Genomic DNA, 27,771 nt, shown 5'->3' on the forward strand with positions numbered 1-27,771 from the left:
ACACAGACAGACCCTGGAAGAGAGAGAGCCACACACAGACAGACCCTGGGAGAGATACAGACAAACAGAGGGCTATAACCCATAGAGAAGCGGTACAAAGACGGAACTAAAACCAAGACTGAGAAAGGGGCTAAAAATCTGGAGACATAGTGATAAAATACACAGATTAAGGGCCAGAGCTAAAAGCGAGATACAGTGACTCAGGGAGAAGCAGAGACAGGCCGTCACTAAATTTGTAAGAGTGAGAAAGAATAATCCAATATGCTTCTGCATAGTGCAGAATATCTGAAAGATTTCATTAACCAAAAATACCACTAGACACATTTAAATCTCCAGAATCCTTTTAAAATAAACTACCAGACTTACCAAAATGCACAGATTTTAACTTTGGCTTCGGGTAATGTAGTTAAGGCTTTTCTTATTTAAAAAAAAAGGCCAAAGGGGCATCGGTGAAATTAAATACTCAAAAGCAGGAGAAAAACATGAATGTAATAGAAGTCTTTAGTGCACCTTACACACCATATACAGTAAACAGTAAATGAAAAGAATGGCTGAAAAATTGGTAGAATTTTCTACTTTACTCTGTAAGTGTTAGTATATCACCGGTCAAATTCAAGTGAGAGCTGAATGTAACCACTACAGAGCATATGTTCTACTCTTAAAGTATCTATTCACACAGCAATTCAAAAATCTAGAATATTATTTCAATATAAAGGGAAAAAAATTTGCAAGGCCAGGGAGTGTGACTAGCTGGATTAAGAACATAAGAAATAGGAGCAGGAGTAGGCCAATCGGCCCCTCGAGCCTGCTCCGCCATTCAATAAGATCACGGCTGATCTGATCCTAACCTCAAATCTAAATTCATGTCCAATTTCCTGCCCGCTCCCAGTAACCCCTAATTGCTCTTGCAGAGAGCCGGCACGGACTCGACGGGCCGAGTGACCTCCTCCTTCCGTGCTGTAACCATTCAATAAACACATTTATTGTTACCCAGTGTTAAACATTTCACTTGGTGATAATATTTCTGGGTATCCAGAATGTTGACCAGAGGAGCAATCTTATCAGGTTTAATAATGGGCTGGATGTCTTATTTTAAAAAGATGTTCTTCTCATGTGCCTCTAGTAATAGAACAAAAGTGAGACTCGGCAGCTTCCCCCTCCCCCTCCCCCCCTTTATTGGTCATTGTTGGCACCAAGGTCCCGCCGGTCCGGGCGGATCTCCTGCCCCGGGGTTGGGTTGCTCCCCGGAGTGTTGATGGTGCGGGACGCGGCGCCCTCCAATGGGGCGGTGACGGAGACGCGGCCGACCGGCCAGTGAAGATGGCGCTGTCCGCCAGGCACTGGAGCCTTGCTCGGCTCGCTCTCTCCACCCTGCCCTCGGCGCACACAAACCCCGCGATCGCTCGCACGGCGCAGCGGTGCCTGAGGGCTTCCTCTCGGCCGCCCGCTCTAACGCCGCTTCCCCGGGCCAGGGGCTACAGTACCGAGCGCGACCCTCAGCAACGGAGCAAGAAGGTGGTGGTGGTCGGCATCCCCAACCCCTTCATCTGGGCCCGGACCAAGATCTATTTCTTCTTGATAAGAGCTTATTTTGATCAGGACTTCACCTTCGATGAGTTTGCTACTGGTGCCAAACAAGTGAGTAAAGGGTCTGGATTAGATTGATTCCTGGGATGAGGAGGGCTGTCCTCTGAGGAGAGATTGAGTAGAATGGGCCCATACTCTCCGCAGCTTAGAAGAATGAGGGGTGATCTCATTGAAAAGTATTAAATTCTAAGAGGACTTGACAGGGCGGATGCTGAGAGATTGTTTCCCCTGGCTTGGAGAGTCTAGAACGAGGGAGGCATGGTCACTGGTTAAGGGGTCGGCCGTTTAAGACTGAGATCAGGAGGAATTTCTTCACTCAGGGTTGTGAATCTTTGGAATTCTCTACCCCTGAGGCCTGTGGATGCTCAGTTGTTGAGTGTATTCAAGGCTGAGGTCAATAGATTTTTGGACTCTAAGGGAATCAAAGGATACGGGGATCGGACGGGAAAGTGTACTTGAGGTCAAAGATCAGCCATGATCTGATTGAATGGCGGAGCAGGCTTGAGGGGCCGTATGGCCAACTCCTGCTTCTATTTCTTATGATTAGATAAAGGGAAACTATTCTCTCTGATGGGGGCATCCAGAACAATGGGACATAATTGTGTTCTTGTGGAGGCAGAGGGCATGGTTGAGGCACTAAATGAATACTATGCATCGGTCTTCACTAGAGAAGAGGATTGTGCCATTTGTAAGGGGTTTATTAACCCCCACCCTTATACCTAGCTAGATTTTCTTGTGGCGGCCAGAAAATTAATGCTCACTGGTGAAACAGATGAAAAAGCCTGGCCCCGGTGCTCTGCTGCTGCCGTCGACATGTGGTTGCGAGGTTTACTGGATGGCCTTCCTTCTTAGTTGCTAGCAAGCAGACAGGACAGGGGCCAAGAGGCGAAGCGAGAAGAGACAGAGAGATACTGGGCAAGCCCCAGTTATACCCTCCTGGTAACAGGTTTTTTTCGTACCTCATCAGCTTGCTTCATTGTTCGATTTAAGCACGAAAACGTAAGTCAAAGGACCCAAATCTCTGGCCCATTTACATGATGACTGGTTCCTGTACTGATCTGTTCCATAACTGCTTTACCATTGTTCCGAATGTTCCTTGATGGTTCACCTTTTGTCCTGGGATTTCTCCTGCTCGAATTTTGATGTGTAGGCCGGCCATGTTGATGGCTTGCCTCAGGGCTTGAATGCAACTGCATTGTTTAAAGAAACCTGTCTGAAACACGAAGCCTGCCATGTGTCTGACCGCAGCCATTTTGAAAGACCCTGGATTTTTTTAAAACACAGTCACACCAGGGTTTCTTTAATAACTCCAATAAATCTTCGGGTGGGGGGGAACATGTGAAATTTTGCGAATCTCTACACTCCCCCTTGTGGATACTTAAACTTGCTTGAAGTGTCCATGCAAGGTGAGCAAAATTTCTGACCGTCGCAAACAACCCTCCCCTTTATTTACCTATCCCTAATCCCTCGACACATACATTCCCTTACTTGGAGAGAACCCCAGTGTATGGCAGGCATTCAGATAGAAAACAAGGTTGAATTACAACAATCCCAGCACGGAGGGGTCCAAATACCCCTGCATCACTTGGGATGAAACAGTATTTCGCATACTATACAATACAACAATGAACAATCTTTATTCAAAATAACATCAAAACGAAAACTTACTTTATTGAAAACAACACACGGAAGGGACCATCTTTATTAAAATAATGAAACAGGCTGCCATCACTCGCAAGGGATGCGTCCCCGAACTCACGCGGGTGTTTCGTCTACCCGAGCATACTGGTCCTTCCATACCCTTTGTGTTCTAACTACTACCTCGAGACCCCTATTCCTACACTGGACGCAAACTAGGTAGAGGACAATCCCGAGCTGACAGATTACTAGCACATGTGATGCCAGATGAATCAAAGATGTCCCACCAGGGTGGGGGCGTAATACTCAGAATATCGGCCCCTATCTGGACAGTCTTCTGTTCCAGCGTGTAAAAGTGTTTTTGGGACACCCCTACTGCTTTTAATAATTTAACGAGGTGTTTTGGGAGAGGGGGGATCTGGTAGCCGAAGTGGGCTACATACTTTTGGAGGTTGGTGAAATTCTCTTTCACAGTGAGGTGAACAGTGGATGGTTCAGGGATGGGGACAATTCGTATCTGTGCCACTTGAACTTCTGCCTCGGGTTTAAAGCAGAAACTGCTGTCACTCACCGCGCACCAGCTGTGCTGACCATCTGGTAGTGAGACGCTGCTGTGGTGACGCAATATGTCCCACCTCCTATATACGCCACCTGTGGGGGAACATGGCCTTGTGCCATGACTTCCATGGTGCGTCAGCAGCTCTGAACACGCACTGCGGTTTTGAATAGGCGTTCAAGTGCTGGGGACATAGGATTATGTGTGATCCCCGGCTCTGGCACCCCGAGAGGTCAGTACCCGTCATAGCGTGCTCCCACTTTATGACGTAGGGCGGGACCGCTGTGAAACGAACGTGTGCACCCCCCTGAATGACACCAATGTTCTCCACCCTGTACACCGGCGCGGGTCGGGCCGTCCCGCCCATGACTGGCATCCTTACAACTATATTTTCTTTAATTGCGTTTTTAAACCATTAATCTGGGTCTGCAGCTCGATGTCATCTAAGCTGTTGATGACAGAAGACCCCGTGTTAAAACCAGTTAAGACATCGTTAAAAACACCCCTTCTTTGTCTCCCAATCCCGTCTGAAAGCTCGTGGGTGCGTAGTCTGGTTCTGTCAATGTCTGAAAAATCAAACTGATAAAATTTACGGAACATCTCTTTTAAGAGGGCTTGATACAACTGCGCGGTCTCTGTGGGGCACCACGTGGGTAGGTGTACCTTGGTGAGGTTTAAAATGACGGAGGCTACCGCGTAGTGCACCCCTTGATACAGCACCTGGTCTGTAGGTACTAGCACCAAGCCGTTCCCTGGTCCCTTGGTGGTGGCGGGGCATCCCTCTACTATAATACGTGACGTTGCAGTCGTGGGCAGGGGCTGTCGGGGGCGGGTTACTAATTCAGTGGCATTAACCGAGATTGGGGAGTATGGGATCGCGCATGCGCTCAGGCGCGATTTCCAGTCCATCCTCCTCCCGTTATCTTGCCACTGGCTGTGGAAAATGATGGAAATGCCTGTGGGGCAGACTTTCTCTGAACCCCACATACAGACATAGATCCCCTGATCTGGTTCCCACCATTTGTCCCAGCACACACTTAACCCTTCCTGGGTCCCTGTGATGGTCCTGTGGGTATTATTCCCTAACCTTTCCCACTCTACCCAGGGGTTCCCCATATCCTTAATTTTCTAAGCCACCACCACCTATCCAGGGGAACGTTGCCTTTACACGACAAACATATTCCTTTTCCCACGGTGACGCTAATCCTTGGGGTAACAATTCATATCCTCGGGCACTGGAGGGAGGTCTCCCTGTATGAAAAACCGGTCTGGCTTGAGTACTGGGTCGAATTTGACCCCAGCCATCCGGGCCAGCTCCCCTCGTGAGTGTACAAGGTGATTTCATCCGCCTCGCGTAGGCCACTCCCATTGTGGGCTAGGGGCGCCGTTTTTCCGGAGCATCCGAAGATGTGGTGGTCCTCGGTGTCGCCCCTTCTCGCGAGGCTCAGCCCAGGCAGGGCGAGCAGGATCACGCCTCCGAACATTCCCTGTAAAAGATAAAGAACATCTGGCTCGGGTGAAGTGTGAGCGGGTCCCTGGACCTCGGCTCACGTAGACAACACTGGAACGGTTCCATCTTAAAATTACATTACGGTTCCACACCTTATAATAAACATATACATCTTAACTTAAAACTACAAACTTAACTGCTAAAGTTATATCCATCCGCCGCCCGTCTCCGAGCGGCCAGCTCAAATTCTGTCAGGACTGCTGCAGGCTGCTCCCTGCGGCGTGGCTGTACTGACCTTTAGTTCCGGTCCCTCACAGCCCGCGACTGCAGGCTGAGGACCTTTGTCTTTCGACTTAACTTTAACGCGGGAGGTAGCCCTTTTAAACTGGGGAGCCGGCTACCATGTCTTCCTAGGCTGGGGTATCCGAGGGGACCACCTAGGAAGTGCTGTTGGTGGGGCTACCCTGGCGAGCGGACCCTTGCTGTGGGTCGCAGTCCTCGCTGGCTGGGGGGCTTTTCTCCTGTGGCTCCTCCCTTCCCAAGTCTGAGCTGGGGACATGCAACCCTTCGCTGCCTGCTGCCGGTGGCTGAGAGTCTTCCTCTCCAGGTTCAAAACCTGGGTCGGGGGCGGGGCTACCTGCCTCTGGCTCCTCCTCCTCCCCACCTGAGTCCCAGAAGAGAGGGGGAGTGGTTTGGACAGGGGCCTGGGTGACTCCTCCCCTGACGCATGCGACTGCGCCTGCATGTGCTGCCTGGGAGCTGGGGATTTCTAACCTCGGGTTGGATCCCAGCTGCCTGCTTTTTCACCTCCACAGTACTGGGAACCGGTAGCTCTTGGACCGCTTCCCTCCTAGCCTTGTCTATGGCTCGTTCCCCTGCGCGGACGGTCAGGCCCAGGAATTTAACTTCCCGGCGGCCGATCTGCGCCTTCTTCGGGTTGACCTTGAACCCTTTACTCTGCAGCAGCTCCAGCAATTCGGCCAGTAGCGGGCCATGCTCCCCGACTGAGTCGGTAAACAAGAGCAGGTCGTGTACATACTGCACCAATTGGGTGGGCTGGCTAAATTCCTTTAAACTACTCGCCATGCACTGGTGAAAGATGCTGGGGCTGTTATGAAAACCTTGCGGCAAACAGTCCCAAGTATACTGTTGCCCTTTAAAAGTAAAAGCGAACTTATACTGGTCTTCCCTCCTTAAGGGGATCGACCAAAACCCATTCGAAATATCCAGCATCGTGAACGTGGTCACGGATGCTGGAATGCTTCCGATGAGGTCGGCAACTGCTGCCACTGTGGGGGCACACGTGGGGATATTGCTGTTGAGCACCCGATAGTCCACCGTGGCTCTCCATGAATTGTCCGGTTTCTTGACCGGCCAAAGCAGAGAGTTAACATGGGTGGCTATGGGCCTCAGCACTCCCTGCTGCACCAACGAAGATATGGCCATCTCCATATCGGGCTCTGCTTCTCTAGGAAAGTTATACTGCTTCTGGGGCCGGGCCATGGGGTCTCCGTCTACCCTGACCTCAAACCCGGTGACCCTCCCGCAGTCGTGTTTGTGCGTGGCAAACGCAGTCATGCGAGCCTGCATGACTGCTTTAAATTCCTCCGGGACACCCTCCACCATGAGCCCGAGGTCATAACCTCCTTTCGGCTTCACAGTACACAGGGTTCCCTTCCCTTCTTCTCCTGGGATAACTACCACACCATTCTCCTCACCAGTGTTGGCTCCCCAAAGGCAATGGTTGCGGAGATCCACGAGGATCCCGTGGCCTACGATGAAGTTGGCCCCTAGGATCCCCTTTCCTCCCTCCGCTTCCCACCTTGCCAGGACACTCGTCCACTTGGCTTGGAGTGGGCCCAGGCGGACTGAGAGCAGCTTGGAGAATGCTCCCGCCTGTTCCTTGCCGGTGAACCCCGATAGAATGTATGGAACTCCGCTAGACAGAGGTGAGGTGGTGGGATTAGCTGCATGGATCACGGTGTATGATGCCCCCGTATCCAGCAGATAAGTCCCTTTAACCTTCTCTACCTCCATCTGCACGAGCGGTCTCTTCCATCCATCACACCTGAGAGCACACAGGTAGACAGGCTGTGCGGGCTTTAGTCATAGCGGGGCATCGTCAGAGGGGGCTGAGGGAGCTACCACACCGGTAGTGGCTGCTATTTTTCCCTTGCTGGCCATAAAAGATCGCATGGCCTCAAAAAATGACTCCATGGCAGCGGGGACAATTCCTGTCTCTGCCTCCCCCGTCACTGCCTTTTGGGCTGGGGCGGTGGGATTCTTTCCCTTGGTATCCTTCCAGGGGTTTTTACAATCTTTGCCCCAGTGGCCGTCCTTCCCGCACCCATAGCAGTTTAACTTAGCCTGGGCGGGATGATTCCCTTCCTGGTGCCATTCCCTTTTATGCTGGGCCCCTGGTTTAACCTCGTGGACTTCCCCCTTGGGTTGGGGCGTCTCGATACCCCTGATATTTTTAAATGCTATCGTGAGCTGGCGGATCACCGTTTCCTCGGTGGTCTGCGGGTTACGGGGGTCAAACCAGGCCGCAGCTCGAGTTCGAATTTGGGGCAGGCAGTTTGCCATGAGACAGCGGAGCCAGTGGGCCGATTGATCTCTGTCCAGGAATGCCCGCCCTGGCATTCCCGGGCATGTGCTCTGGTAGACTGGCCACAGCCTGTCTGCGAAAGCCTGTGGGGACTCCCCGTTTTTTCCACCCGGGCGAACGGACTCCCGTCATTTAGTCCCATGGCCTCCAATATCTCATCCCTTAACTCCTTGTAATCTTTCTGCCCCCTTTTGCACTCATCTGATAAGGTTTGGAGGAGGTCACCACCCAGAGAAAACAGCAGCATTTTTGCTTGTTCTGCTTCATCGCAGTCATTAACGCACGCTGCCTGCTCTATCTCACGGAAGTGTAGAGAGGGGTCTCCCTTCACTGTAAGCTTAGGGATATGGCTAATCATGGCCCCGAGCTGTGGGGTGCTATGCGGCACTACAAACTGGTTCTGGATGGCCCCTAGGTCCTCGCCATCGGTGGGCGGGCCGTACCTCCGTTGTTGGAGCGGGTACACTGGTCCCGGTCCTGGTCTATCTACCAGGGCTTGCTGGGTCTCCCCTAATGCTTCATCCTCCACCCCTCCTTGCTGCCAGACCTCCTGAAAACTCGGGGCTATGGGTGGTGGCCGTGAAGCCTCTGGTTCCCTAACCAGTGTCGTTCTGGGAGCTGCCTGTGGGACTTCCCTGCTTGGGTTGCCGGTAAAATCCGACTGGCCCGCCTTCGGGCTAAGGAGGCATACCATGCCCTTCGCCCTCGCTAAGGCCATGCCCAAGCTTTCTATTTCTTGCCTGCAGGGGCCATGATCTGCGTCTTCAAACCCCTGGGCGCAGGCCAGCTTATATCCTGCCTTTACCTCGCCTACTTTCTCCTCCTCTTTTAATTCTTGCGTGAGGCTGTGGATCTTATCCATTAACATAACCTCACTGCCTCTCGCCTCTCTGACCTGGTATTCCAGGTGTTCCATTCTACCTCTAGCGCTACTTTTGAGCTCAGCGATCTGGTATTCCAGGCGCTCTACCTTTGCCTGGTGGTCCCTTGCCATCTGCGCCCTTTCTTGGTTTATTGCCTGGAGCGCTGCTATCCCTTGCTCTTCGGCTGCTGTCTTTTCCTGCAGCTCTAGGGTCAACTGCTTAATCTTGGCTGCTTGTACTGCTACAGCACGGTCTAGTACAAAGACCTGCTTTTTAAAACACAAGAGCCAGACCGCCTTCTCAATACCTTTCTTATACTGTTTACTTGCTGTCCACTGGATGGCTGCATCTATGGGACGCTCGGCCTTTAACATATCGCCCACCCATTTTTTCGCGATATTTATCTTGCCGCACACATAGGCAGACAACCTTTCCTCCATTGCAGATTCCTCCTCCGCACCACTGTCTGCCTTGTTACACACTTTCGTCTCAGCTCCTACCTGGCTCGCCATTTCTGTAAGGGGTTTTATTACTGTTTCTCGGGCTTATTATAGGTCAGCCAGTTATGTTTTTCCTGAGCTGCCCTGCCCGCTGTGCGGTTGCGAATCGCTTACCCCTTCCTGATTCTAAGCTGAGGACTTATCGGGCGGTAACAAAGACAGACTAACAGACCAGTGGATTGGTAAAAGGAAAACCAATGTTTATTAATAAGAAAACTAAAACTACAAGGTAAACAGTATTATACAGAAGATAAAAGAAAATCGCTATGAATGCAATACAGTCTTACACTTAACGGGGTGGAAGAAACGGACACATCGAGGGAAAATTCTAAAATCACAATTTTAGCAATACCCCTTTAACCCCCACCCTTATACCTAGCTAGATTTTCTTGTGGCGGCCAGAAAATTAATGCTCACCGGTGAAACAGATGAAAAGGCCTGGCCCCGGTGCTCTGCTGCTGCCGTCGACATGTGGTTGCGAGGTTTACTGGATTGCCTTCCTTCTTAGTTGCTAGCAAGCAGACAGGACAGGGGCCAAGAGGCGAAGCGAGAAGAGACAGAGATACTGGGCAAGCCCCAGTTATACCCTCCTGGCAACAGGTTTTTTTCATACCTCATCAGCTTGCTTCATTGTTCGATTTAAGCACGAAAACGTAAGACAAAGGACCCCATCTCTGGCCCATTTACATGATGACTGGTTCCTGTACTGATCTGTTCCATAACTGCTTTACCATTGTTCCGAATGTTCCTTGATGGTTCACCTTTTGTCCTGGGATTTCTCCTGCTCGAATTTTGATGTGTAGGCCGGCCATGTTGATGACTTGCCTCAGGGCTTGAATGCAACTGCATTGTTTAAAGAAACCTGTCTGAAACACGAAGCCTGCCATGTGTCTGACCGCAGCCATTTTGAAAGACCCTGGATTTTTTTAAAACACAGTCACACCAGGGTTTCTTTAATAACACCAATAAATCTTCGGTGGGGGGGGGGGGGGGGGGAACATGTGAAATTTTGTGAATCTCTACACATTGTAGCAGTAAAGGAGGAGGTAGTAGCGATATTGGATAGGATAAAAATAGATAAAGAGGAAGTACTTAAAAGATTGGCAGTACTCAAAGTAGAAAAGTCACCCGGTCCAGATGGGATGTATCGTAGGTTACTGAGGGAAGTAAGGGTGGAAATTGTAGAGGCTCTGGCCACAATCTTCCAATCCTCCTTAGATAAGGGGATGGTGCCGGACGACTGGAGGATTGCAAATGTTACACCCCTGTTCACAAAAGGGGAGAGGAATAAACCTGGCAATTACAGGCCTAACGTCAGTGGTGGGGAAACTTTTAGAGACAATAGAAATTAGGAAAGCAAAGAGAGGGCATGAAAAATATTGGAAAATAAAATCAAAGAAAACCCAAAGATGTTTTATAAATACATAAAGAGCAAGAGGGTAACTAAGGAAAGAGTAGGGTCTATTAGAGACCAAAACATTAACCTATGTGGAGGCAGATGACGTGGGTATGGTTCTTAATGAATACTTTGCGCCTGTCTTCACAAAAGAGGCGGACAATGCAGACGTTGTCATTGAGGAGGAGTGTGACATATTGGATGGGATAAACATAGTGAGGGAGGAAATATTAAGGGGATCAGCATCTTTGAAAGTAGATAAATCGCCAGACCCGGATGAAATGTATCCCAGGCTGTTAAGAGAAGCAAGGGAGGAAATAGCAGAGGCTCTGACCATCATTTTCCAATCCTCCCTGGCTACAGGCGTGTTACTGGAGGACTGCTAATGTTGTACCGTTGTTTAAAAAGGGAGAAAAGGATAGGCTGAGTAATTACAGGCTAGTCAGTCTAACCTCGACGGTAGGCAAATTATTAAAAACAATTCTGAGGGACAGTATTAATCGTCATTTAGAAAGGCATGGGTTAATCAAGGACAGTCAGCATAGATTTGTTAAGGGACGGTCGTGTTTGACTAACTTGTTTGAATTTTTTAAGGAGGTTTGATGAAAGTAGTCTACATGGATTTTAGCAAGGCTTTTGACAAGGTCCCACATGGCAGACTGATCAGAAAAGTAAAAGCCCGTGGGATCCAAGAGAAAGTGGCACGTTGGATCCATGATTGGGTCAGTGGTAGGAAGCAAAGGGTAATGGTTAACGGTTGTTTGTGTGACTGGAAGGCTGTTTCCATTGGGGTTCCGCGGGGCTCAGTACTAGGTCCCTTGCTTTTGTGGTATACATCAATGATTTAGACTTAAATATAAGGGATATGATTAAGAAGTTTGCAGATGATACAAAAATTGGCCGTGTGGTTGATAGTGCGGAAGAAAGCTGTAGACTGCAGGAAGATATCAATGGACTGGTCAGGTGGGCAGAAAGGTGGCAAAAGGAATTCAATCCGGAGCAGTGTGAGGTAATGCATTCGGGGAAGGCAAACAAGGCAAGGGAATACACAATAAATGGGAGGATGCTGAGGTGCAGAGGAACAGAAGGACCTTGGAGTGCATGTCCACAGATCCCTGAAGGTAGCAGGGCGGGTAGATAAGGTGGTTAAGAAGGCATTTGGAATACTTTTCTTTATTAGCCGAGGTGTAGAATATAAGAGCAGAGAGATTATGCTGGAACTGTATAAAACACTAGTTAGGCCACAGCTAGAATACTGCGTACAGTCCTGGTCACCACAATACAGGAAGGATGTGATTGCACTAGAGAGGGTACAGGAGAGATTTACGAGGATGTTGCCAGGACTGGAGAATTTTAGGCATGAGGAAAGTTGGATATACTGGGGTTGTTTTCCTTGGAATAGAGGAGGCTGAGGGGAGGTTTAATTGAGGTGTACAAAAATTATGAGGGGCCTAGATAGAGTGGATAGGAAGGACCTATTTCCCTTGGCAGAGGGGTCAATAACCCGGGGCTATAGATTTAAAGTGATTGGTAGAAGGATTAGAGAGGAGCTGAGGTAAAAAAAATTTCACCCAGAGGGTGTTGGGAGCCTGGAAGTCACTGCCTGAAAGGGTGGTAGAGGCAGAAACCCTCATTGCATTTAAAAGGTGCCTGGATATGCACTTGAAGTGCTGTAACCTACAAGGCTACGGATCAAGGGCTGGAAAGTGGGATTAGGCTGGATGGCTCTTTTTCGGCCAGCAGAGACATGATGGGCCGAATGGCCTCCTTCTGTGCCATAAATTTCTATGATTCTATGAATCCGGGTCAAAATTAATTGACACCTGGAAAAGTATGGGCTAATAAATGAAAGTCAGCACGGATTTGTTAAAGGGAAATAGTGTTTGATTAACTTGATTGAGTTCTTTGAAGTAATGGAGAGGGTTGATGAGGGTAGTACGATTGATTTTGTGTATATGGACTTTCAAAAGGCGTTTGATAAAGTACCACATAATAGACTTGTTAGTAAAATTAAAGCCCATGGAATTAAAGAGACACTGGCTGCGTGGATACAAAATTGACTAGCGGACAGAAAGCAGAGGGTAGTGGTGAACAATTGTTTTTCAGACTGGAGGGAAGTATATAGCGGTGTTCTCCAGGGGTCAGTATTAGGACCACTGTTCTTTGATATATAGCATTGACCTGAATTTGAATGTAGAGGGTATAATTTCAAAGTTTGCAAATGACACGAAACTCGGAAATGTAGTAAACAATGTGGAGGATAATAACACACTTCAGGAGGACATAGACAGACTGGTAAAATGGGCAGACACATGGCAGATGAAATTTAACGCAGACAAGTGTGAAGAGATGCATTTTGTTAGGAAGAATGAGGAGAGGCAATATAAACGAAATGGTACAATTTTAAAGTGGGTGCGGGAACAGAGAGACCTGGGGATGCGCACACACAAATCTTTGAAGGTGGCAGGACAAGTTGAGAAGGCTGTTAAAAAGGCATATGGGATCCTGGGCTTTGTGAATAGAGGCAAAGGGTACAAAAGCAAGGAAGTTATGCTAAACCTTTATAAAACACTGGTTAGGCCTCAGCTGGAGTATTGTGTTCAATTCTGGGCACCGCATTTTAGGAAGGATGTCAAGGCCTTAGAGAGGGTGCAGAATAAATTTACTAGAGTGGTGCCAGGAATAAGGGACTTCAGTGACGTGGATATTAGAAAAGCTGGGGCTGTTTGCCTTAGAACAGAGAAGGTTAAGGGGAGATTTGATAGAGGTGTTCAAAATCATTAACGGTTTTGACAGAGTAAATAAGGAGAAACTGTTTCCATTGGCAGAAGAGTCTGTAACCTGAGGACACAGATTTAAGGTGATCAGCAAAAGAGCCAGAGGAGACATGAGGAAAAATTTTTTTACGCAGTGAGTTGTAATGATCTGGAATGCACTGCCTGAAAGGGTGGTGGAAACAGATTCAATAGTAACTTTCAAAAGGGAATTGGATAAATACTTGAAGGGAAAAAATATACAGGGCTATGGGGAAAGAGCAGGGGAGTGAGACTAATTGGATAGCTGTCTCAAAGAGGTGGCATACGCATGATGGGCCGAATGGTTTTCTCCTGTGCTGTACCTACTATGATAGTTAAATGTTCCTTTGAAGTCGTTAGTCATACTATCAACATCCGAACTTTTGGGAACAAGATTGTGGGATGTAATCTGAAAACCGCTGGTGAAAATCCCGGAATCTTGTGGAAAACAGAATGTGTTGTAGTCGGTTACTACCTAATTGTAAGGAGCGGAAACCCATACAGGCAAGGTCACTGGTTTTCTGCTTTCATGGAAATATGAAAGGAATCAGATTCCTACAGTGGAAGCAAAAATCTCAGAAACCTATATCCTAAAATAGAATTTGAATTATTTAGTGTGAACAAATGGCCCAGATAATGACTAGAGTATTCAAAGGTGATGCTTATACATTCAGTTGTTAAAATTACAAGATCAGAGAGAGGTTTAAGAAAGATCCAGTACATTTTCACTTGGCAGAACTTGAAGAGTTATAAACTGCCTTTCTTATTTTGTGTTTGGCCCTTACCTGTTGCTTGGTGAGTTTTTGCTGGTTTGAGAGAGCCCATTGAATCCCATTTGAACAATGTCCATCCACTCCTTTTTGTCCAAAATTGACTTTTAAAAAAAAAACTGGCATGACAAAAAGTTGGCCTTACTGATGCTTCTATTTAAAGACTCAAATTGAGTGCATGACAACTTTTTTATACTTCAAAATAAGTGTTTATTTTCTGATATCCCAAGAAAGCCTATGATGAGAAATAACCATTTTGTTCATTAGGCTTGTTCTTCGAATATAATAATCTCATTAAAGTCTTGACTAGCATACATCTAGAGTGTGTGGGAAGCTGTCACACAAAAAATATATGTAGCTTAAATATATTCATAGCAACAAACCATTGTTAACCTGATTATTTCCTTAAAATTACTAGGTTGGGAAAACTACTAAATAACAACCAGCAAAAACCAATAAGTGAACAACTTGCATTTATATCATGTCTTTAAACATAAAAAGTTTCCCAAAGCACTTTTTGGGAATAGCCATAATGAAAGTAGACACTGACGCAGGAAGGAAGAACTTAGAAGGGGAGACCTAGAAAACTAGATTGAAGAGATGATTTTTCAGGAGGTTTTTGAAGGTGGAGAGGGAGGTGTAGAGGCAGAGAAGTGTAGGCAAGAAATTCAAAAGAATAGGAGCATGGTGGCTGAAGGCTCTGCTACCAATAGTGGGTCAAAGGGAGGGAAATATACAAGAGACTGGAATCGGAGGAACGTAGCATTTGGGAGGGGATATAGGGTGGAGGAGATTTCAGAGATAAGGTGGGTGAAGGCCATGATTTACAGATGAGGACAAAGATTTTGAATTGAATATGTTGGAAGGCAGAGAGCCAGTGGGGTGAGAATAATGGGCAATCAGGACATAGTGTAGGACAGGATACTAATAAATTCACTCAAACATTGATTTCTTTGTTATATTAGGACATTTCCCTAAAAATAAAGTTCAACATAAATGCATTAAAAAAATTAACAGTTCTCAACACTAAAAACTTACCTATCTTATTCATTCATTCACTCACTCCAACAACCATCCCATATCCACCCCATTAGGCCCCATAAACAGCCTCGAGCTCGAATCTAAGTCCTAGCCCGACACCGGTTCACTGCAGACTGTGGCTACAATAATTAAAACAGCTCCTCGACTGAGAATCGTGCAAAAAAAAAACTGAACTACAATTGACAAAAGACATTCTGCAGTGTGTCCTCCATCACAAGGTATGTATTTTTTTAATACCACCTAGAGTGCTTCCTTACCTGCCCAAAGTCCCTGTGCATTGCTTCTCTAACCATCAGTGCTGAGCTCCCCAAATGCTTCTCTAACAATCAGTTACCCAACTTCCAATTACAGCCGCCAGCTCCTCGAGAAAGAAATAGTCTATAGTGCGCTTCACAAGCCAATAAAGTACTTTTGAATTATAGTCACTGTCATAATTTAGTCAATGTGGCAGCCAAATTTGCACACAGCAAGGTCCCAATTACATTTCTGCAACCGGTGAGCACCGCAAGGACTGGTGTGCATCCTGGACCAATATAATAAAATTATAATTTGACACTTATTTTGGGTTTATTGGTTTACTGCACATGAACACACCCTAACCCCCCCCCCCCTATAAAAGGGGGCCCTAAAACACAAAAAAAACCTGGCTGCACTTCCATCTCACACTCAAAAAAAAAAAGAAAAAAAAGGTCCCAATTACAGCAGTGAGATAAACAACAATATAATCTGTTTTTCGTATTGATTGAGGGATGAATGTTGGCCAGGACACCTAATAGTTTTTGCACTTTTTCCTCCCCTGAGCCCATTTTCCCCCTCACCACAGTTACTGAAGCCGGTTCTACATCTATAGTAGCTAATTGATCAACTTCTTCCCCCATAGTCACTCTTAATTGGTTGAAAGGCCAGTGTCTTATTGTTTGTAATGCCTCTTTTCATTAACCCTTAAGGAGACACTGGATTGCCCCAGTGTCATTAAACAAAAGATCTAACAAAAGTGCTCCCTTGTCAGAGGGGCACAACTAATAAAACCCAAATCATAAAAAAAGACTAAGGAAACTTAACTATTTAAATAATGGCCCAGAATTTGCGATGAGCATTGAACAAAAGGCACCCACCACTTGTTAGCTTTAAACTTAACCATAAACTATCCACAGGCTTCTGGATGCCAACTTGCTGCAATGGAGAGCTGAAAAAGGGGCATATGTAAACTATGTGAGCAGGGAAAGGAACTGTCTGTCCCTCAACTAATCAGATTGAAGCATCTTTGACAAGCTGCACAGTGAGAACCAGGAAATGCAAGCTACAACAGTAAATTCAATGTAAAATCAGTTAGAGAAAGCAAAATGAAGAGAGGGTAAGAAATATTTAATTAAAAGACATAGATAAAAGAGACAGAAAGAAAAAGTAAAAAATAAAAAAACATTTTTTAAGTGTCCAACAACAATTAAAATCGAAAGGAATGAGACTCCACTTTTCAGTGCTAGAGAGGTTGTTTGGCAGTCATTAAAACTTTCCATGCTGTTAAAAGTTAGCTTAGATCTAAAAAACTGAGTGTATTTTTTTCTGTGTAGATTAGTTTGTTTCCAGTTGGTCAGGAGAGTAACTTCGTACTGGTCCATTCATTTTAACAGTGATCCAGTCAGCCATCTGTTCTTCCTGTGCAGCTTTCGGAGGAGCAGGGATCTGGTAGAGCAACTTCCGGATTTCTGCGTTTGACTGCGCATGTGCGCTCGCCGGAAGTTGCTGTACCTGATGCACAGAAATAACGGTGAGTGCTGTTAGACTCACTGTTATCTTATGAGCAAATTCTGGGCCAATTCCACCCGTGTCCAGTACATACTCCAGTCCCTGCGGTCCGCCCATCAATCGCGAAAGGCCTTAAGCGTACCGATGGACTTATTGCTTGCAATGCAATGTAGCACAACTAAGTATTTCTCTCTTTAATTTCCTCATTGCCACCAGCTATGTTAGTGTTTGTACCAGAAATATCACTTTGTGAAAGTAAAACCTCACATAATGCTCACTGACTTCTTCCTTAGGCCTTTGTACAGGTGTCAACGATGCTTTCACAGTGCAACTTTGATGAATTAAAGGACCTTGTATCAAAAGAGGTAACATTCAATTTATATTAACTAGATTTTTGGATTTTTTTTATTAAACTGAAGATGTTTACAGTAGTACGTTAGTAATAACCTCAACACTTACTATCTTGGAAATTATACACGTTTTAAAGAGGAATGATCAGTTCTTGCCCTAGATGAATCGCAAGTAGTACTTTGTATATAAAACACATTTTAAAAAAATTGTTGTGGGAATATCTGTGTTTGTGAAGTTTCTGGACAACCTGCAAGTTAACTTTTAAACTATGTAGCAAACACACGAGGATGATGCAGGCTGAGGGAATCCCTTGGAGTATGTTTGCTTCCTAACGCTAGCATCTATGTATTCTCTCTTGTAATTTCTAGACATTTCGTAAATCCTCAGCTGTGAATTTTGAGAGGAAGGAGAAACGATTTGTGATTGTTTTAACAAAACAGACTAATGTCTATCTATGGAACACATAACCTCAACATTAAATTTCTGCTTGAAATCAAAAAGATTGGATTACAGAGACATGCCTTGTATATTATTGGCTGTTAATCTTTTTGGAGGTGATGTCTTTCATTCATTTCATTGAAAAACTATTCTGTATTAAACTCATGATCTGCATCTTATCAGTAGGTATGTTTCTTTTGTTATCCAAATGCTAGTGTTTTCTGTACAGGCATTGGAGGAACTGGAAGAAAAATGCTCAGCATTGCCCGTTAACCGCAGGGAGGCCTTAGCTGCTGACCTGGATGAAATTATGTATAGCACACCAGGCGATGTTGGAATTTATTATGATAACCAAGGTTTGTTTTATTTATTAAACTGGATAGCTGAAAATACTTTTTGTATTGCATAGAACTGTATAATCAGCACTTTCTTATTACATTATAATGTAATTTTTGAAATGCATATTTCCTGAAGATCTAGTGTGAGGGCATTTGGGGAGGGGGAGGAGAGAATCCTGGTATTACTGTAATGTAACATCATCTTCTGTAGCCCTTCTGGCTACAATTTCAACCGTATCCCCTGCCCTAATCAGTGATGTTGGTGTGACTTTCATTGTCAGGTCCTGCCTTGGCCTTCCCCTTACTCCTCTGGCACCTTTCCTCCTTTGAGCACCTCACCTTGTACCATGCACTCCCATTTCTTCAAACACCTCACCTGCCACCCAACTAAGGCCCCTGGCAGCTTTAGTCAAATTCTCTTCCTCTTCTCACTCGGCTTCTGCACTGAGCAGCTCCTTGTTGATGATTTCTCTTCCCCCTAATTCAGTCTTCTCTGATTTATCTGCACTCCTGTGTTCACTGAATCTCACTCTCTATGTTAAACACCTCCCCTTCACTCCACTCCACCCTCAGCCCATGAATTCTCTCCTGGCCTCATCATCACAAAGCCTTGCCACCTCAGGTTTCCATTTTTGACAAAGCAATTTCCGATCACTTCCTCATTTGTCTGAACATCCACATCACTCTACTTACTTCAAATCTTTCTGTGATTATCCTACACTTCCAAGAAGAAAGTATCCCTCCAGCTCCCTTTGCAACACCAGCTCAACTTCCTCTCTTCTAGCTATCCATCTGCATTGACATAGCTGCTGCACTGGACTCATTGAACAACTGCTTTGCTTCTGGCCATGATGTCCTCATCCCCCCCAACTGCCTTTTACTGTCTCCCACCACTCTAATGTTCCCCTGGAAAAGTGCCCTTAAATCTGAGGGAGTTGGAGTACACTTGGCTTTTTTATCGATGGCCAGGTTGGGCTTAATTACCTAAAGCAATATTGTGCCTCCCTTTCCTTGTCCTTTTGATTGCGAACTAAGCTTCAAACCCCACACCCTAGCCACCACCTAGATTGCAACTGTTGAAATTTATAACCACATTTTTGCCACCTCCAGACTCGAATACTCCATTGCTCTGCTTTCTTGCCCCCTGAATTCTGCCATTCACAAATTGGAACTCGTTCAAACATAGGAACGTAGGCCATTCAGCCCCTCGAGCCTGTTCTGCCATTCAGTGAGATCATCGCTGATCTGTATCCTAACTCCATCCACCTGCCTTGGCTCCATATCCCTTAATACCCTTGGCTAGCAAAAATCTATCAATCTCAGATTTAAAATAATTAATTGAGCTAGCATCTACTGCTTTTTGTGGGAGAGTGTTCCACACAGCTACCACCCTTTGCGTGAAGAAGTGTTTCCTAACTTCTCTCCTGAATGGCCTGGCTCTGATTTTAAGGTTATGTCCCCTTGTCCTGGACTCCCCCACCAAGGGAAAAAGTTTCTCTCTATCTACCCTATCAATTCCTTTCAAAATCCTAAAAACCTCAATCAAATCACCCCTTAACTTTCTATATCCCAGGGAATACAAGTCTAGTCTATGTAATCTCTCCTCATAATTTAACCCTTAGAGCCCTGGTAACATTCTGGTGAATCTGCACTGCACTTCTTCCAAGGCCAAAATATCCTTTCTAAGGTGCGGTGCCCAGAACTGTACACTGTACTCCAGATGTGAACTAACCAGCTGTAGCAAAACTTCCTCCCCATTATATTCTAGCCCTCTAGATATAAAGGCTAACATTCCATTAGCCTTTTTGATTATTTTTTGTGCCTGACTATGTTTTAGTGATCTGTGTACATGGATCTCTAAGTCTCTTTGGACCTCCACTGTTCCTAGCTTTTCAACATTTAAAAATACTCAGATCTACCCTTTTTTGGTCCAGAATGGATGGCTTCACACTTACCTGTGTTGAAATCCATCTGCTATTGTTTTGCCCACTCAATCTATCAATGTCTTTGTCATTTTATGCTCCTGTCCACATTACTTATTATGCCACCAATCTTTGAGTCATTGGCAGACTTGGATATATGACTCTCTGTTATGTTATTTAAGTCATTAATAAATATAGTGAATAGTCGAGGCCCTAGCACAGTTCCTTGTGGGACACCTCTAGTCAATGCTTCCCAACTCATCCACAACATGAATACTACCCTGCACCAAGACCTCTTTTCCTATCACCCTGCTTTCTCCAGCCTTCCCTGGCTCCCCATCTCTCAGCACATCAATTTCAACATCCTGTCTACAAGACACTTCAAGACCTTCACCTTTCCCACTTCTGCAGTCCTTCAGCCCTATATCCCATGTGCTGATCTCTGGCTTCCTCTACATTGCAGCCAGCATTCTGTGGCAGAACCTTCTGCCATCTCAGCCCCGCGGTCTGGATTGTTTTCCCTAAACTGCACCGCCTTGCTAACTCTTACCCCTCCTTGAGGAGCCTCTTTAAAATTTGCCTTTAGTCCCTACCAGTAATCTTCCTCCCACTGCTGCTACCATACAGTAATATTTTTTTCTTACCTCTCAAGTGCTTTGGGACACTTTATTATGTTGAAGAAAGGAAAGAGAATTTCAGGTTGTCCTAAAGTGCTTCCCAGCCAATTAAGTATTCTTTTAGTGTTGTCACTGTTGTAATGTAGGCAAAGGTCCCACAAATAGCAGTTAGATAAATGAGCAGATAATCTGTTCAATGAGGTTGATTGAGGGATAAATGTTGGCCAGGACATTGGAAGAACTCCCCTGCTATCTTCGAATGGTGACACGGCATCTTTCGTGTCTACTTGAGTGGGCAGGTGAGGTTCGGTTTAATATATCATCTGAAAGGCGGCACCTCTGACGGTACAGCACTTCCTCAGCACTGCACCCACAACCTTCTGACTCAGACGAGAGTACTACCACCAAGCCAAGGTAACACTTAAGGCGCTTTATAAGTGCAGCATTGTGGTATTCCATTGTACCCAGTGTTTATGCCAGAGACAGATCCACGATAGTGTGGTCTAAACTGTGGGACAACTTTTAATTATGAAGTTGAGGCTTGCACTGCCTAATGATACGATGATTTCCATTCTCTTGCCTGAAGCCATCAAAAGAGCAAACATAAGAAAACAATTACCAACAAAAAATATTCAGTCTGTGTAAAGAATACATTCGGTTCTATTGACATGGAAATTTCTTGAACTTTACTCCCGGGGTTGTGATCTAATCAGAACTGAGATTGAATTGCTACTGGATATTTAATGTCGCATATACAGCAAATTCCTTTCAGTTTAGATGCAAGGGTGATGAAAAGTACTGTCACTTTAAGTAACAGAATTCAATAATTTAAAATAATGACCAGTTCACATTTATTTACTTGATGTGTTGTGCAGTTTTACTGTTAAATGATGTGACATTTAATTACCTACTAGATTTGAACACCCATTCACTTGTTGGGTTATTAACTGAAGACCCTTTCCATCCCATGTTCAGTTAAACTTTTGAAAATAAATATTTTTTAATTCAGAGGAACTTGGCCCAAGTAGTAAGTTTATTTTAGATTTGAGAAACAGTATAAATATAATTTTTCTCCTAGCAAACAGAAACTGGTTTACTGCTGACTGTACTGGAGAAAATATCTTGCTGTTCAATGTGATTTTTGCAATTTAAAAAAAAATACATCAAGCAGATGATACAGTCACCTTTGAAGGCTGATACCCATACAAAGTGGATTGTCTAGAAGCCCCTGAAAGTTTGACAGAGCCTCTGTTGAACTATTGTAGCAGAAATTAAACCTGCTCGTCTCCATTCTACCTATAGTACCACAGCTGTGTAAAGGGGAAAATCATCTGGCAAGTTACTAAGTGCCAATTATTCCTGGTTATGCTCACACTAGTGAGTGAGAAAATTGGAAGCGACGTGGTGGTATAGTTATGCCACTATCACAAGATGAAATATGAGGTGTGTTGGAGTAGTACTGTTCCCAGGGTTTTGCTCAGTATCTGTTACTGTGCTTAATTTTTAAAATAAATTTATTAGTTCTTAATGACATCAGTTTTAATTTCTCTTAATTCAGGGTTATGTTTTATTGCAGAAAAGTTTTTTGATATGTTAGAAGGTGCTGGGCATTAAATCTTGTCATTTCAATAGGTAGAAAATTTGTCAGTATCATAATGCGTTACTGGTACCTGACCGATGCTGACCTTCCTGATGAGACCCCTGAGGGAACAAAAGTGTTTCAAGTAGTCTTTGGTAATGAAAGCAGCAAAGACAGCAAACGCCTTCTCACAGCAAATTATGAGTAAGTTCTTTTAACTATAACTTTTTGTTTGTACTGCACTGTCCTATTGCTTAGTTGGAAGTTGTACATAGGGCATATGCCACTTATTGCTCCTTCTGGTAAGTAAATGTACAGTGAAACTCTGTAATTAACTACTTACTGTGCCCACATTTAACCAGAAGAGCAGGCTTGGCTGGTGGTGTGATTTTGCAGTCATTTAGTTGTTGCACCTCGCTGCACCAGGGAGTAGGTGGAACATGGATTTGGCCTCATTATTTCTCAATGTGACAAATTTCTGATCCCATCTCTAGCTGGCTGTTACGTGGAAATTTTGAATCACAGGGAGGGCAAGTTTTGGAGCAAGTTAACATCACATAAACACCTGGAGAGTTGCAGCAAGATTTCTGCCAGCACTCTGATAGAACTGGCCTATGGGTGACCCAGGAAGGGCGAGAAGAAGAGAAATGTATAAAGAGTTACAGTATATCAGGAGTCAGTCATTATGTATTGAGGCAATTGAAACTTCACTCTAAAGGGTATCTTAGTGAATTCAATTAAGCACATAAATCAGTGCTTCTATCACAGTGCTTTAGATGTCTAATTTTATCTGTCTTAAATGTGTTGACAGTTTGTTTTGAAGTTACTGAAATAATATTTGAATTCATATCTCAAATAAATATTAAAGCCTTATGATTGAAAAACTCAGCTGTTGTGCATTGGACTCAACCAATTGCTGTAGATATTATGTTGCCAGAGCTACCTGTCACTCACAGACTTGATTCAGGTGTTTTGGTCTCTGGCCATTTATTGTGATGCTAATTGGTTGCAGACGGTGGAAGGGCATAGAAAAGTTCATAAGAACAAGTCAAAAGCAAGGAGACTGGGTTCTTCTGTGAGTTAGACATTGGCCCTTCACCTGGGCTCAAATCCAGCTCAGACTGATGGGTTGGAAGACTCATCCACCTGATGATTGTAATGATCTTATAAGAAGTAAGTTTGGACAATCTGAAGCCAGTTCCCAATTTGCATGGGCCCACAGCACAAAACTGCCCGTAATTGGCAGCCTCGAGAACCTGGTCACGTATGGCTAATGTGGGAATCGGCAAGAGATGCCTTTCTGGAGTTGGGGCACAGTAGAAGGAGTTTTGTTCTGCGTCAGGCTGCTACACTTACAAGTGGTCAATACTGATACCGGGTGCTGGAAATAGAAAAGTGTTACCTTTTCTAGAATGAACACCCTTCAGCTTGATGAGCACAAAAATTTACAAAAGGAAACAGCTCCAAAGCATTTAATTCTATTGGAAGAAATAAATATTACTGTGTACCTCCCGTACAGGTTCCGTCAGTCATTCCATACTTTGTTTAGGAAATGCCGTGCAGTCGGATTTTGATAAAGGTAGCACAATTTAGGCACAAAAATTGTTTGGCTCAGAATATCTATATAATCTGGCCAAGAATAATCAATTTGCAAATAATCTTTCTATCGCAGCCATTTTGCCATGTAATCAAAATGAGTTCTTAGATTTCTAAATGTATGTTGTCTCTAAGTGAAATTTGATAATGGATACACTTGAGTGAACTGAGCAATGCAAATCATTGTGGAATATATTGTGTGTTGGATTAGGAATTTGTATAATGGAGTAAATAGAAAATGGGCGGGAACGGCTCAGTTTGTGAATTCACTGCCCAGTGTGGTAATGAATCTTGCACATCAACGAAGTTGCAGACCTGAGTTAGTTGATCTAAGCTGGGAGGTGGTAAGGGCACTAGGTGGCGTCAGCACCCATGAGCTTAGGGCATGGAAAAATCAGTTCGATTTTTCCACTTCTGGCCACATTTCAGTGACTGCCCTTGACATCAAGGCAGCATTTGACCGAGTATGGCACCAAGGAGCCCGAGTAAAATTGAAGTCAATGGGAATCAGGGGGAAAACACTCCAGTGGCTGGAGTCATACCTGGCACAAAGGAAGATGGTAGTGGTTGTTGGAGGCCAATCATCTAAGCCCCAGGGCATTGCTGCAGGAGTTCCTCAGGGCAGTGTCCTCGGCCCAACCATCTTCAGCTGCTTCATCAATGACCTTCCCTCCATCATAAGGTCAGAAATGGGGATGTTCGCTGATGATTGCAGTGTTCAGTTCCATTCGCAACCCCTCAAATAATGAAGCAGTCCGAGCCCGCATGCAGCAAGACCTGGACAACATCCAGGCTTGGGCTGATAAGTGGTAAGTAACATTCGCGCCAGACAAGTGCTAGGCAATGACCATCTCCAACAAGAGAGAGTCTAACCACCTCCCCTTGACACTCAACGGCATTACCATTGCCGAATCCCTCACCATCAACATCCTGGGGGTCACATTGATCAGAAACTTAACTGTGGCTACAAGAGCAGGTCGGAGGCTGGGTATTCTGCGGCGAATGACTCACCTCCTGACTCCCCAAAGCCTTTCCACCATCTACAAGGTACAAGTTAGGAGTGTGATGGAATACTCTCCATTTGCCTGGATGAGTGCAGCTCCAACAACACTCAAGAAGCTCGACACCATCCAGGAGAAAGCAGCCTGCTTGATTGGCACCCCATTCACCACCCTAAACATTCACTCCCTTCACCATCGGCGCAGCATGGCTGCAGTGTGTATCATCCACAGGATGCACTGCAGCAACTTGCCAAGGCTTCTTCGACAGCATCTCCCAAACCCGCGACCTCTACCACCTAGAAGGACAAGAGCAGCAGGCACATGGGAACAACACCACCTGCACGTTCCCCTCCAAGTCACACACCATCCCGACTTGGAAATATATCGCGTTCCTTCATCGTCGCTGGGTCAAAATCCTGGAACTCCCTTCCTACCAGCACTGTGGGAGAACCTTCACCACACGGACTGCAGCGGTTCAAGAAGGTGGCTCACCACCACCTTCTCAAGGGCAATTAGGGATGGGCAATAAATGCTGGCCTCGCCAGCGACGCCCACATCCCACGAACGAATATAAAAAAAATATTCACTGTCACGGTTCGTACATGAAGAATGGACAATTGGGTGAGGTACCAGAGTGTCTGGAGCTAATGGAACCATAATCCAGTTAAAGTTGGTGGGAGAACATTTGGCGGAAGGTAGGAGAAAATAATCTATGCTCATTCTGTGCTTGTCAGGTATGAAATTATGTAGACTTGATTAAGCCTTGCCTTGATGCAACTTGTGACTGAAAGTTTGTTCCACAATTGAGGTTTATAGTATTTTTCAAATTATTTCTGATGAAAGCTATCTGGTAATGTGAACAAATTCTTGTAATGCTTTTTAAATCTAACCAATGTTTCATTCTTCTCTGAACTCTAGATTTCGGCGAGAATTTACACAAGGAGTGGAACCTAACTGGACCATTACACGGATACAGCATTTTAAATTATTGGAGTAATTCGGCTGAAAATCTTACTGTAAGGATGTTACTGTGTGTTTCACAGTCAATAAGAAAGACCTACAAGATTGAATTCCCTTTTGATTTGGGGGTTGTATTTCTTTAATGGAATTACTCGTAAAATTCAAGTACAGTATTGGATGCTGATCTTACACGAATGGCACCTTCTATGCTGTATAACTGTTGTGAATGACAGACTTAGACTGTAACTGAGGATTTTGTCACCTTGGAATTGCAAAACCTTGATTTTTTTTTTATCATACATCTGCTGGACCTCTGAAATTTCTTTAAATGGTTTTTATTCGGTGTTCTCAACAGTCAGATGTAATATTTTGTACTGTGTAAGTGGATCTGGGTAATGGTTGTCTGCTGCGACTTGCAGAATGAGTGTCATTAGCTGCTACAAAATTGCAGCAGATAAGTACGGTTATCGTAAAATTCTATTGAAAAGTGTGCAATGGTGGGGGGAGGGTGGCGGGGAGGAGAGAGGGGGAAAATGCTTTTTATTATATGATCCATATAAAATGTGCTGCAGAATAGAGGTTAATGAGTTTAAATTATATTCCAGTAACCCAAATACAGTTTTTTAATTCTCTTAACATCACAAAATAATTATAGATCAGGGAAGCTAATTGGCCCATCATAGCTCATCCATCTAGGACTACCCTGCAGCATCTAATCGGTTCTTAAATGATTTCAGGGTTATTGCCTTTACTGTTCTATCTGAAAGTCCATTCCATAAAATGTCACTGTGTGTGTGTGTGTGTGTGTGTGTGTGTGTGTGAACTTCTTGCCTTTGAGCCTATGTCCCCAAGTCCTAGTCAAACAATTTAATTTTCTGGATTAACTATTTCCACACTTCTGTAAGGCCACCTCTTAGATATCTCCTCTCAAGGCTGAAAAGCCCAAGTTTCTCTAGTCTTTCCTTCTAACTCAGACCTTTGACACTAGGAATCAGCTTTGTGGGTCTTCTCTGCACTGCCTCCAGCTCTTGAATGTCTCCCTTGTGTCTCAGTGAACAGAACTGGTCACAGTCGTGAAGGTACGATCTGAGCAATGACTTCTTCTGACTTTTATTCCACTAGTTTGGCTATATAATTCTACATTCTGTTGGCTTCTTTGGTTGATGCTCTGCATTGGTTGGTCATGTTTAATATTTGGTCTACTAAGACTCCTGGGTTTCTTCCAACTTAATCCTTAGCTATTTCAACACCTTTCAAGAAGTACATTTGTTGTCTATTTTTCCTTCCTCTGTGCAGTACCGTACACTTGTCTGTATTAAATTTCATTTGCCATTTTTCAATGCATTCACGTGCTTTGTTCAACTCATTACTTTCTAATTATGTCCTTTCCTGTCTGAGAATAGCCAGTCTCCCCACAAAATTGTATTAATTATGTAGTTCATGATGAATTGTGAACAAACATTCTCAATTTTACATGTTCTTGCATACTTTTTTTTTTCTCCCCTGAAGGTGCTGACTTCTGCATGGTTTGATTCCACAGGCAATAACTGTCCTCCAGTACCTCAGAGGTTTTCATGTGTAAGCTGTTCGATCCTATCCTCAACTGATGCAGTTTTCCAGCAGGGACCACTGGATGGCGATCTGATGGGAGCCATGTATTTTTTTCTCCTTTTTCCAGCACACAAAACGTCAGTTATGGCATCCTACTGTCATCCAACTGTCATCCAGCTGAATCGGCTACCTCTGGGGCCTTCTGGCCTGTAATACTGTTTTTCACACTAGACAGTATACTTACCAGCTGAACATTCGGAGAACTTCATTTCTTAATACTTTTAATTAGTGGAAGATTTTCTGGAAGTCTAAACAGTGTCATACTGTTAACTGGTTATGGTTAAAGTGTAACACAAGAAACAGTGTCTGTAATATGTGATATAAACCTGCTAAAATATACAGCCTAGGTTTTTATTGAAACAAGTTCAGTTAATTCTGGTACGCAATGTGCAGGCCATAAACGTGCTG

General features: G+C 44.8%; 1 protein-coding gene across 2 annotated transcripts; it reads left to right on the top strand.

The window, feature by feature from the left end:
• Positions 1 to 1,262: 1,262 nt before the first annotated feature.
• On the top strand, positions 1,263 to 27,700 carry maip1 (matrix AAA peptidase interacting protein 1). 2 transcript variants are annotated; one of them, XM_067987813.1, is made up of 6 exons: positions 1,263 to 1,638; positions 17,244 to 17,315; positions 17,969 to 18,095; positions 22,249 to 22,399; positions 25,711 to 25,808; positions 27,262 to 27,700. In XM_067987813.1, the coding sequence occupies exons 1-5, from the start codon at positions 1,321 to 1,323 to the stop codon at positions 25,787 to 25,789; spliced, it is 747 nt and encodes a 248-aa protein (XP_067843914.1). In that variant the 5' UTR covers positions 1,263 to 1,320; the 3' UTR covers positions 25,790 to 25,808; positions 27,262 to 27,700. The 2 variants fall into 2 exon arrangements, with proteins under 2 accessions (XP_067843914.1, XP_067843913.1); XM_067987812.1 differs by having other exon boundaries at positions 27,293 to 27,700.
• The last annotated feature ends 71 nt before the right edge of the window (positions 27,701 to 27,771 follow it).

The sequence above is a fragment of the Heptranchias perlo genome, chromosome 7 (genome assembly GCF_035084215.1).
Source record: "Heptranchias perlo isolate sHepPer1 chromosome 7, sHepPer1.hap1, whole genome shotgun sequence".
In the NCBI taxonomy this organism is placed as follows: domain Eukaryota; kingdom Metazoa; phylum Chordata; class Chondrichthyes; order Hexanchiformes; family Hexanchidae; genus Heptranchias; species Heptranchias perlo.